The 13,247-nt window shown below is 41.2% G+C and overlaps 1 protein-coding gene across 1 annotated transcript; it reads left to right on the top strand.

The window, feature by feature from the left end:
* Nucleotides 1-865: 865 nt before the first annotated feature.
* On the top strand, nt 866-11,012 carry selenos (selenoprotein S). The gene is made up of 6 exons (XM_080034612.1): nt 866-1,131; nt 2,120-2,242; nt 3,909-4,015; nt 5,705-5,788; nt 8,108-8,180; nt 10,466-11,012. The coding sequence occupies exons 1-6, from the start codon at nt 1,023-1,025 to the stop codon at nt 10,546-10,548; spliced, it is 579 nt and encodes a 192-aa protein (XP_079890738.1). The 5' UTR covers nt 866-1,022; the 3' UTR covers nt 10,549-11,012.
* Nucleotides 11,013-13,247: the final 2,235 nt, after the last annotated feature.

Consider the following 13,247-nt stretch of genomic DNA (forward strand, 5'->3'; position numbering starts at 1 on the left):
TACATCTTCTATTGGTCTTTTTAAAATGTTGGTCCAAATTGAAGTAATAAAGACATAACTGACTGAGTGCTCCCTAGTATGGGTCATCGTGGATGACACACCTGTTCCTACAGATCCTGAAATGCAACCAGAGGCATCATTGCATTTGTCTGTCTAGGAAATTTGCGTCTTAAAACTGTCACACACCCATTTTTTTAAAGCAAGGGCTTCTAAATGAATGGTCTCCACATAAAGCTGAAATAACCATGACATATAAGAAGTCATCATATTTACTTTCAGACTGATGGCTTCTCCACAAGGCCGTAGCAAGGATTTTTCAAATGGAGGTCAAACATGGACTGCTCTCCTGTCAAAAAAAACTTATCCATAATTTATATTATTTGACAGGATGTTATCATGCTGTAATGCTTATGAAAAAGATACTTGCATCACAACGATAATCCATCCAACATAACAGACTTTTCTGGTTAGCTGCATCTCCATTAAATTCCATTTAAAGTTGGCAAGTCATTGTCAGTGTTGTTAGCCCTACTTTATTTGTAAGCTGTAGTCTCTAGCCTGAACCATTGTACTTTCTCACCTTTCTGCTTTGTCTTTGCCTATGGCTCCACCTCTGTTACCTTCCTAAAACTCATTTGATTGATTTTAGTCTGTATGACATCTTTGTCCTGGTGAATAAAAGACAACGTACGGATAAATGAAAATTTTACATTAAACTACATGTCATTAAGCTGATGAGGTTGGCAGAAATTAGGCTCAGGCTGGGAGTTGAACTCTTTTTGAACGTTTTCGTGTCCCATACTTTCTTCGCTTTCTGATCTCCCACGGCCCTGAATGCGTCGCGAGGCCAACACGTCACCCTAAACGCTGTTGTGCGTTGGTTGGTTCGCAGTTATTGCTGGTCATTTCTGGGAAAACATGGCCGACACTGTAAGGAACCACTGCCACTAATACGTTCGAGTTTCTTCAAAGCCCGTAGCTTTTCCTTACATACCGACCACCGTGTCCTGAACACTCCGACCATGGCGGACGATGATGTGGTGATCACGGATGTGGACGACGGGGACGTGCCGCTACAGGCGCAGCCGGCCAACCTCAAGAACCCGGACCTGAGTTCACTGGGCGAAACGGGTAAGTTGATTTGACACGGTCACAATACAAACTTCTAATTTTAAAGGCGGCACACGACAGAATACAGTTCTAGACTAAAAAGGTTGTAAGATACCGTTACACTGTTGCCTGGTCAGTCACATTTGACTCCAGCCTGATCGATAGGAACCTGAACGTAGCACGTTGTGTTGCTATGTGTTGTTGCTAGAGGATGTCCGGATGTACAACGTCATGAAGATCATTAAAAACTGGTTACAATCTAATCCAACTAATATTCTGTTCTCTCTGCATGAACAGTCTTTCAAACCAAATATCTATGGGTGAATGTCCCTCCATGACTTGTTTTAGGCTGTTAATAAGTCCAAGGATTATAATGGTGACGTCAGTTATCTTTCTCTCGTCCCAATTTCTTATTATGAATGTGATCTGGGTTATTTACAGAGTTGTACTGTAACAATCTATAATATATACTTCAATACTAGTTAGAGACGCTTGCACTTTACTTGATTCCTTTCTTTTCATGCTACTTTATACTTTTTACTCCACTACATTTATCTGATAGCTTAAGTTAGTTACTTTACCAATTAAGATTTTTTCGCACATGAAACATGAAAAGTTAAAAAATATTGTGTAGGCCTACTAGCCAACAGTATAGGCCTAGAACTATGCCTTCAAGCACATATGAAACATAAGTGGAGGACTTGATAACTTGAGTGACAAACATTAATTGGCTATGGACCAATTTGATAATAGTTATTTTAAATGCAAACATGCCAACAATGTCAAGGTACCTGCTTCTCAAATTCGAGAATCTGCTACTTGTCCTTTTTAATCATTATTATTTTAAATTTTTTTTGTTTACCAAGGACACAATAAATCTGAGAAATGAATAAATCCACATGAAAATCCACAAAATCAAATGTATGTGCAGTCTCATTCAAAGTGAGCCCAACTTCAACCAGCCACAAACACAGCCCAAGCCTTACGTTGTGTGTCTTTGCCCCCCCAGCGGCAGAGCTCCTGTCCCAGTACGGCTGGTACCTGATGCTGGTCACTGTGCTGGTCTACCTGCTGGTCCAATACCTGAGCAAGAAGACATCCACACAGAGGGCACGCAGAGAGCAGCCCCAAGGTGAGCCTCCTCCATACTGTTAAAGGCCCTGGCAACCCAAACCCACTCAATCCTTGTAACTATGCTATCTGGGGGGTAAACTGAATGCCAATTTGTATATAAAAGGTTTTAGGAATATCTGTCAACCCCCCGCAAAAATACTTTCATGTCAGTTGGTCGACCATTTGAGAAAACCTGATTGGAATGTCGCATTAGATCCTATTTCCACACGTCACATGATTCTAAAATACATTGGACTACCCGTTGGAAAATTTCTGATTCAAACTTTGCATTAGAATTTTGTTTTCACATGTTCTAAAATACAATTCTATAAAATCTCTCTGGTGCCGGAGCCATTTATTGTAGCCCTATGTGTAACATTTAGCATTTAGTGAACAAGCCTAAATGCCTTATAGAGAAACCCAACATTAACGTCATATATTTATTTTTGAGGGTTGCCAGGGCCTTCAATGGAATTCAACCTGCTAGACAGTTAAAGGGCAAAGGTCGGATCAGTAAAGTATCACTATAGCGACAGCTTTCCAATAAAGGCCGCTAAGAGGCTTAAGTGGGCTCCAGGCAGTTACGCGTCAATCAATTTCCAAGTCCGGTGATGAGTATAGTTTGAGAATTTAATAAATGAAGGCAGAATGAAAACATTGAGAGGGTATTGAAAACAAATAAAGAAAAGATAAACTGCTGTAATTGACGGTTGTTTGACGGTTGCTTGACGGTAAACAGAAAATGTAATCAGGAGCGCCACTAACCCCCTTTGTCTCTTCACTCCCGCCCGCCACAGGTGCCCAGGTATATAGATTAAACCACACCCATGTGTCAATCAAAAGGAAGTGAAATAAACCACAACAGTGTGCGTGACTTTTCAAAATAAACAATAAACAAATAGACCAAATGTGCATTTTGGCCCCTACAATCACTCCATGGAATCAAAACAGTCTTTTTTTTAATATGCATTATACTTTATAGAAGTTTTTAAAGTCCCTGTTAAACCCAAATCCACACAATCCTTCTGACGTTTTAATTTGGGGAGTTAGTTGCGTGAAAGTTAAGCATCTGAAAAGAGTTAGGCATATTTATATTTTTAATCATTTATCAATGAAAGATATTGTCATCTACGTTGAATAAACTTTACAGAAATTTGGTTCAGATGAGGCGACTATACTATTGCTTCGTTCCTTATGACACAGTATTTTGAACCAATCCAACGTTCTATAAAAACAATGACTGTAGCCATGGAGACCGTTCAAACGGCCACGCCCACACAGTCCTGTCAAACGGTCTAAACAGTAAAAAAATAAAAAGTTTTATGATTATTATTTTTACTCAGATTTTGCTAAAAGCTTATTGAGACACCCAACACCCAATATCATACATTACATTGATTTTGACTATTTAACTCTGGGTTTATTAAAAAAAAAGCTTTAAGATATATCAGATATTTGCAGCTGGTAAACTACTGTGGCACCAATAATAGTTCCTCTTTAATGAGAGAGTTATCGGCTGCCATGATTCTTCCATTTACTGTGTGACGGCATTCCTTTGTCACATGACTTCAGTCCTGATGATGATGATCCTGATGCATTGGAGCGTTAATGGGACTCACATGTCAGTGAAGTGTGTGAGTCAGTGTCACAGCAGACTGACAGTAACAGTTGGTGTGCTCCTGAAGATGCTGCTGTGGTGGTGAGGAACCAGGAGGCCATGGAGGCAGCACGCAGGAGGATGCAGGACGAGCTGGATGCCAAAGCAGTGCTCTTCAAAGAGAAGCAGAAGCAGGTGCACTACACACACACACACACACACACACACACACACACACACACACACACACACACACACACACACACACACACACACACACACACACACACAGGCATGCTGTTTTTCGGGGGGTTAAGTTACTTTATTAGTCAATGGTTGAAATTAGTCTTTTTTGCATATCCCCTCTCAAGGGATAGGGTCACACAGGGTCAGCCATAGTACAGCGCCCCTGGAGCAGTTTTAGGGTTAAGTGTCTTGCTCAAGGACACAATGGTAGAGATAATGGGCACCGTAGATGTAATACCAGCCACCACTAGTTAAACTACTAATACCCTCCTGTCCGGTGCCGGGGATCCAACCAGAGACCTCATGGTTACTGGGAGGAACCAGAGACCTCATGGTTACTGGGAGGAACCAGAGACCTCATGGTTACTGGGAGGAACCAGAGACCTCATGGTTACTGGGAGGAACCAGAGACCTCATGGTTACTGGGAGGAACCAGAGACCTCATGGTTACTGGGAGGAACCAGAGACCTCATGGTTACTGGGAGGAGGAACCAGAGACCTCATGGTTACTGGGAGGAGGAACCAGAGACCTCATGGTTACTGGGAGGAAACAGAGACCTCATGGTTACTGGGAGGAGGAAACAGAGACCTCATGGTTACTGGGAGGAAACAGAGACCTCATGGTTACTGGGAGGAGGAACCAGAGACCTCATGGTTACTGGGAGGAACCAGAAACCTCATGGTTACTGGGAGGACACCTTTCCTCAAGGACATCCTACCATCCATAATGCAGGGGATAGGGTATAGGGTTGCACAAGGAAATGCAAATAGTGTAGTAATGAGTCGTCATAAGTAGCTAACTTGTTTATCCCTAATACCCTTGACTTTCTCACCTTCAGGTGTCTCTGAAATAAGTCTAATCCTTTATGTTAACACACATACAACGTCTCAACTGCTGCTGCTGCAACGCTGCTTTTAAAAGCTGAGTCTAATATTGAGTCTAATATTGAGTCTGGACAGTAATCCGTGCGCCCCATTGCCTTTTTCTTTGCCACATTTTCGCTTGTTGGAAGTTTTATTTTGAAAGGGACACACAAGGAAATGGTGAAACTGCAGCGAAAGCTGCCGGTATGAAGTCAATATGACTCTCAGCAGAGTATTTCTCTATCAGTTAAAGCAGAGAGACCCGAGCGAGACGCGCAGCTCTCGGAGGTAAAGTGTAGCGTCGCTGCAGACTCGCCTCTGACGGGCATCGGCAGCGCGGCCGAGGTTGGATGTGTGGCCGCTCTAGGGTGATTACACGGTCGGTGAAAAGAAGTCAGACGCGCAGTAGAGGCAGGATGTGTGTGGAGGCCCTAAGGCTTTAACAAGGTCTCATCTCTAATAGATTTGTTGTTGAGATAAACATGATTCATAAAGAAACCTCATCCCAAAACACAGGTGAGATGTTTAAGATGTGCAGAAAGTTTTGCAATACAGAATACCCAAGAGCCTCTCTGCTTTATATTCCTTTAGACATAGCTCCTGAATGTTGTCTTTTCCTATACAGAAATAAAGACATTTCCACCATAGATGAATGCTAAAGGGGCACACATAGGTGCATACAAATTCACCAGAATGCAGGGAATGAAGAGTTTGATGAACACAATTGTGTGTGAGATTTTTTTTCAGTGTCATTTTTTTTTCTTTTGTGAACAGCAAGAAGAAGAGAAGAGGAGGCAGAAAATCGAGAGCTACGAGGCTATGAGACAGGGGAGGAGCTACAAACCACCGGCTGCTCAGGTGAGTCTCACCTGCTGTAAAGTTTGTCTGTGACCACGCTTCAGTCAAAGAGGCTCCGCTCACTATAGTATCAACGCCAGTGAACAGAATGGTCGTTTTCTACAAGTCTAGTTTAAAGACCTACTTCACCGGTGGGAATATGAAGGTGTATTGAAATCTGAGATCCTATGTAGTATAAATGTGCAAATGTCTTTGAAATCGGTTAATCCTAGCCTGAGAAAAGGCAGAAAGAGTGTTTTATGGTCTCACTGTCTTACATTTCCCCATGTGTGACATCACACATGGTAAAATGTAGGGTTAGGATTAACAGGACAGCTGGGCCAAGGGAAGACTGAGGGAAGAAAAACCTTATTCATTATATTATAATAGCGATTTTATAATGATAGAACGCTGGTTCCGTATGAGTGAAGTATTCCTTTAAGGAGAAACTAATCAAAACAATTCTCTTTATCTGTCTTCCGCTTTGCAAACAACTACATGCTAGCCATGACCCAGACAGCTCACATTTCCCTTGGCTTCATGAGACAGAGACGTGTGTGTGTTATGCTTTTACTGATTGCCTGGCTCATGTTTTAAAGTCATGCTTTATTGCTTCCTACAGCGATAAACAGACCGTGTTTTCACTTTCTCCATTCATAGTTTTTTAAGACCAAAATGAAATGTTATGTCGTAATCCTGGTTGATTCACAGAAAAGTAAGATTTAAAGGTACAGTGTGTAATATCTGAGGATTTTAGCAGCAACTACTGGTGAAAGTTCTAGATGACAATGCTACCCATGTTACCCCCTTTGGGGAGAATTTACAGAAGCTACGGTGGCCTCCAAGGACAAGAAGCTAGTTATTAAAGATGGCCTCATCCACCACTGCCTCAAGTCTTTCCCTAATATCAAGGGATGAGGTGAAGATGCATTAAGTTACTTATGCATGAATCTATTTATTCTATAGTTCTTCTTCTTCTTGGTCTTCCAACAGCTGCATTTCTCCAGGACTCCCACTATATACAACCCCATTTCCCAAAAAGTTGGGACGTTCTGTAAAGCGTAAATAAAACAGAATGTGATTTTTTAAAATTTTTTATCCTTTTTCACATACAATCAAGTATCAGATACCAAATTTAAAATGTGTGTATATTTACAAAAAACAATCAAGTTTATCAGTTTAAACAAATACATATAATGTAACGTTGAAAAGGATTAGGAAATGATCACATTCTATTTTATTCACATTTTCGGAATTTGAGTTGTATAAAAACGCATAAGGCTGTTATGTTTGTCTGTTCCGTGCTACTGTAGAAAAATGGCGGTCTCAGCGCGCCCACTCCTATGTAGTTTAAAAAAGGCTCATTCTGAGGTCATAAAGAAAAACTTATTTTCAAGCAATTATACATTAATTAAAATGTACTTATGAATGGTAAATTCCATTTCGACCCAAATCTCTTTTTGAAAAATGGCAAAAGATTCTACACACTGTACCTTTTTTAAAGTTTGTTGTTGCATTGCCTCTGTTTCCCATTACACCCAGCAATATAGGTGTGGGGGCGGGACCTGAAAAGCCTTTGGCTTCTCCTGCCACCCTTCGGACGATAACACAAAGTAATATGTATGAATATGCAAAGAGAAAATTGTGTATTGTGTGTAGTTGTCCGGAAGAATAGAATAAAAAAAAAATATATATTTCAAACTGATTTTGCTGAAGTATTTAAATGTAAACCCAACCGACATGGTTAGATAATGTTACTTTGTTTGATGTGACCAGGTTACAAAATCTATTTGGACTGCCTGAGATCACTGGAGTGTCATTTTCTTTACTTTGCTTTCTGCTATCATGTAGTGCTAGATGGAGTCTAAAGCCTGTTACATACTCCGCCAGAAGAAAGAACAAAGTTCTCGGTGACAGAGCTGCAAGAAGAAAAATTGCGTCAATTGGTCTCGCATCTCTTGTTCAGCTGTTCTTGCAGCTTGTTCTCGACACATCACCCGGGCCGAACTTTCTTCTCGCAGCTTGTCCCAGAACTATTGTGTTATGTCAATCTGAAGTCAATGAGGAAAATCAGCTGGCGTTACTATGGTAACAGGGTGTGCCGCGGTGAGGAGTTCGGCACTTGAGTTCTCGTGAAGTATGAAATGTCCAGACCAGAAATGACTTAGTTCTTGTTCTCGCAGCTCTGTCAGCGAGAAGTTTGTTCTTTCTTCTCGCGGAGTATGTAGCAGGCTCAAAGGAGTGATTTGATCAGTGCTTGTAATATAAAGGCTGTTGATTGACACACATGTGGGTGGGATGGAGGTCTCTTACTGTGCTGTCTGATTCATATCACTGCAGACCACTGAAGAGGCCGGAGCATCCACTACGCTGCTGAAGTCAAAGACGGACAAGAAGACACTTCGCAGTGCAGGTATGTTCAACATGCTGAACGTTTTGTATTGTGGTCTGATTGGTCAAAGTTAACATGAGCTGTACACTTTAACCAATCAAAGCGAGTCTCCGATTCTCTGTTCTTATTGGCTTTTGGGACTGTCCATTCACTTTGGCACGACTGTGTTGGTGTAGAGCGTGTCAGGGAGGGACCATAGGGGAGGGACCAAAGAGAAAGAGTGGAGCGGTTGAGGTATTTGGATTCGAATCTCTATCCCAACTGCCATTTTCTCCCCAAATCCTCCACCCCAGCTTTAAGTACGGGCCCTCAAGTATTGAGGGTCCGTAACTTATTGTTATCCACCATACTTATTCTTCTTCCTTCTACCAAGACAATTGTCTAGCTCCTACTCCTCACGCACTTAGACATTCCAAATTTTCACACAACGTGCGTCCCCACCCCACGGAGTGTGCTATTATACAGTTCTTTGATTTTCCACAAGGGGGCGCTGTTATTAAGCACCGACTGCAAAAAGTTTGAGAGGCCACGCCCCTCACACCCTAAGTCCGATTCACTTGAAATTTCTCACACAGGTGTACGTTAGGGTGCTCTACAAAAAAGCCTCTTGGACCATATAAATCCGCCTGGGAATATTTCTCGCTAATTAGCATAAACTGAAAAACCGGGTTCTAACAATTACTTTCTCAAATTTTACTGTATCAACACCAAATTTGTCACGAAGCCTTGGGGGACTACGAGAAACATGCCCATAAAAGATCAGTATGATAGCTTGAAAAACATGGCCGCCATTGACCAAAACGTTTACGCAGGGGCTGGGCTTATTAGCAAATTGGCCTTAACTCATTGACCGTAGGTCCTATCATCATACAACTTGCTGGATATGTGCAGAAGACATTTGGTAACATGTCCCTTTTTAAATTGTCGCAATTAACCCACAAATGTGAAAACCGTAATTCATAAATGCAATGTTTGACAGGACACGCCCCTCGCCCCCTGACTGATTGACTTGAAATGTCTTACACATGTACAGCTCATGGTGCTCTACAATAAAGCCTCTTGGACCATAGGGGTCAGCCATGATTTTTTTATTCATCCCAAATTTGCATGACCTGAAATACTGTCCAGTGTGTGTAAGTGACATCTACTTTGTGGATTTCCAACCTATCATCACCAAATTGTATACAGAGTTTTACGGGACTGACATACACATGTGTATAAAGTTTAATTGAGATAGCTCAAAAAACATGGCCGCTCTTAATGAAAACGTCTTCGCGAGAGTGGCCTTTTGCTGCTGATTTGCCATGACTGCAACCTTCAATTGGCCACAACTTGGGACTGGAGTTTGGTAAAGCGAGCAGTGGCGGTTCGTAGAAGCGTTTGAGCCCGGCCGACGGGTGGGGCGCCGCCGATGCGGGGCTGGCGGTCGGAGCCGGGGGGCCCGTACTTTTAAAATCTCCACGGGATGTTCTAGTTATTCTAGTCTCCATGAAATGAATATTACGTTTTTAAGCTAACTCAAAATGAAGTTTATTATTAGTATTATCTATCGTCAGCCAACATGGTGAGGATCGGATGTGCCTAGGACAAAAACTGGAGAGACTGCAAGCTCACACACTGTGACCGCTACAATGGCTTGGCTGGTTGTTGTGCAGGATAGGGCGCCGCCCACTGATGATGCCATTCCCTCTGACCAATCACTGTTCAGTAGTAGTAGTAGTTGGTACCAACTTTATGGAACATCAATCAGTCAATCAATCAATTTGTATTTCTATCATACAGAAGTAGCTCTGTGTGCCCTAGAGAGATTAAGAACAACAGAGAAATAGAAAACCGCAAATAAAATCAAGAGAAGAAAATGAAAAGAACCCAACCCTCCTACCCCCATAGACATGTACAGAGACATACACACGCAGACACACAAACTCACATACTCACACATACACTAGCATTGACGGAGGAGGGACCATAAAAAGGCTTATATGGTACCAGGTACTTTTACATTGATGACATGACATTACATTACATCTCATTTCGCTGAATAAGTGCATTCAACAATGAAGGTACAAACTCAGAACAAGAGTTGCGCAAGTGCATTACCTTATAAAAAAAACCATCCAAAATGCCACATTTAGGTGTAACATGTAAGCGCAATTTCTTTTTCTCTTTCTTTCATCATCTTCTTAGCCATGTGCAGTCTGAACAGATGTGTTTTATTGATAAACCCAAAAAAAGGGCGAGCAGAGAAGAGCAGGTAACATGTTATGGAAAGGTGCCATAAGACTGTGTGTGTTTGTGTGTTCCAGACTACAACCCCCTGGCGGGCCAGGGCGGAGGGGGCTCCTGCACGTACAGACCTGGCAGGAGAGGGCCCTCGTCTGGGGGATGAGGTTAAAGACGGTCAGAGTACACTGGTTCTCTGACCTGCTACATCAACACTGACTGACTGAACCAAGCTGACAATGTCCCCAAATCCCACACTTTAAGAAGATTTACTTCATTTTTTGTTCTCTACTGTCTCCACACTTCTAATGTCTGTGTGCCGCCCCCTGTTCGGCCTCCCAGACAATGTGATCATGACAATATTCATTCCACTTAGCATTTGAAGCTTGTAATGAAGCCATTCCTGTAAACGGTGTGTAACCACTAGGTTTGGCCGATGAGTTCCACAGTCAGTGTTTGTTTTCTGATATTGTTTTTTATTGTTCCACATACATACTTACATAGCTCAGAGATGACATTAGCACAGCATCTGTAGCTGGTGGACATTATGGTTGATTACTAAAAACAATTGTATATTCACACATTGTACAAACATTTTTGATCAATAAAACGGCAAAGAGGGTACGTCTATAGTGTTTTCATGTTTTCTGAAATAAAGATACAGTGCCCTGCAAAAGTATTGGAACGGTGAGGCCAATTCCTTTATTTTTGCTGTAGACTGAAAACATTTGGGTTTGACACCAAAATATGAATATGAGACAATAGATCAACATTTCAGCTTTCATTTCCAGGTATTCATATCTGGATCTGATACACAACTGAGAAGATAGCATTATTTGTAAAGGAACATCACATTTTTAGGTGAGCAAAAGTATTGGAACAGATAGACTTAAAATAAATTAAAGTGAATAAGACTTAATATTTAGTTGCAAATACTTTGCTTGCAATAACCGCAGGAAGCCTGTGACCCATTGACATCACAAAACTTTTGCATTCTTCTTTTGTGATGCTTTTCCAGACTTTCACCGCAGCCTCTTTCAGTTGTTCAGACACATTGGAAATCATTTCTTCTAAAATACCTAGATCCCTCGTAAGATGAAACGTTGTTAAGAAGGAACACGTTTCTTGATAAATAAAAATCTATCTCAAATATCTTTGCAACTTTACAAATGCTCACCTGTCATTGTATAAACCCAGAGCAAAGGTGAGTGACATTTATCATACTTTGACTTTTGTATTTCAGCTAGGTCTGAGGCAACATAATCATGTTTTGATATCACAAGGAAAACTGACCACAAGGGTAACGCTTTTTATAGAAGGTATCTTTTCTTCCAGTGGGGTGAAAATAATTGGAAGGAGAGGCCGGCTCAGAAGCCTATCACACACTGGATGTATATTTACCTTGATTCTCCTTTGAGTATAATTTGGTCATGGATTGATCGGAACATCTTAAAGTTCTGAAAAACAACTTTGCTTTTGTTTTACCCCTGGTAGAAGAGTAGATTAGGTTTAGAAGTGAGGGTTTTTTTTTTAACCTTTATTTATACAGGTAAAGCCCATTGAGACCGAAGACTCTTTTGCAAGGGTAGACCTGTTTTCCTTTCCCACGTTACCATTCACACACACATAGGCTAACTATCGACATTCACACGAGGCAAGGTGGGTAAAGTGTCTTGCCCAAGGACACAACAACCATGACACAGGTGGCAGGGCGGGGATCGAACCTCCAACCCTTTGATCATCAGCCGACCCGCTCTACCAACTGAGCCAGAGTCGCCCCAATTTCTCAGAACATAATCCCTGTGTTCCAAATCACATACTCTTTCTTTTTACTACACTACATACTAAAGTACAGATGAGTTTAAGGGCCACAGGAGAGAGAAAAAAATCAGATAAGGAAGATACTTTTTCCATTATGTTGAGAAATGTCAAGAATAAGACGAATATTCCAAAATGCTATTGGAGTTAGTGGGGAATTTATGTATTTTCAGCATACTACAATTGACGTGCATGTATTGGGACATCCTAAACATTTTTTTGGCATAGGGGAGAACGGGGTAATCTGAGACACTTTTTACATTTGCTCCCCTCTTAGTGAGCTAAAATTATTTTTCACTCAAATTTACACATTTCCCATTAATTCAGGATATTTCCTAGAAATGGGCATTAGCAGAATGTATTCAAGACAAAGGGCAGTGAAAATATGATTGATGTGGGGTAAACTGAGACAGACCAGAAAAATCAAGGGGGTAAACTGAACCACTTACTTTTTCCACTCAGAAACTACCATAACAACACAAATTGTAGTTAGAATCCTGACAGCTAGCTTGAAAACCAAATATTACAAAACTAATGTCGGACTAGTAACAGAATCATGGGGTTAGGTCAATTAAGCAAAACATCTTTCTAAACACTTGAAAGTAACTGATTAAATACAACATATAATTCATATTCAATAATTAACATTCAAATGACAGATAGAACCAGTTAGATGTTAGAATGTAAAGGTCACTCTCCTGTCCCCCACATACATATGTGCCAAGCCATGCCCTTGCTGACACCCCTTCAACCATCAACCCCCACCTCCAGCCCACATTGTCTTTTCAAACTAGTCTCCTACCTTAAATATAATGGATTCATTATAAGAGGGCACAGACACTGTCTCACTTTACCCCACAGCATTTGTCTTACTTTACCCCACTGCCACAATTTGAGAAAAAACTACCTCTCTCAGCAATTCAGGCTAATCTTCAGTTATCATCATCACATGGTTTCATATGTTGGTAGTTCATCAACGTGTGATAGAAGTTTTTTCTACCTGAATCAATTTGATTAGGCACAACAATCGATTAAGTTGACACAAGC

This window comes from Ammodytes marinus (genome assembly GCF_949987685.1).
Source record: "Ammodytes marinus genome assembly, chromosome: 1".
NCBI classification, from domain to species: Eukaryota; Metazoa; Chordata; class Actinopteri; order Uranoscopiformes; family Ammodytidae; genus Ammodytes; species Ammodytes marinus.

Coding starts and splice junctions, on each gene's coding strand:
- selenos (XM_080034612.1), top strand. CDS start 1,023: ATGGCGGACGATGATGTGGTGATCACGGATGTGGACGACGGGGACGTG. Junction 2,243..3,908: donor ACGCAGAGAGCAGCCCCAAG/GTGAGCCTCCTC, acceptor GTGCTCCTGAAG/ATGCTGCTGTGGTGGTGAGG. Junction 4,016..5,704: donor TCAAAGAGAAGCAGAAGCAG/GTGCACTACACA, acceptor TTTTGTGAACAG/CAAGAAGAAGAGAAGAGGAG.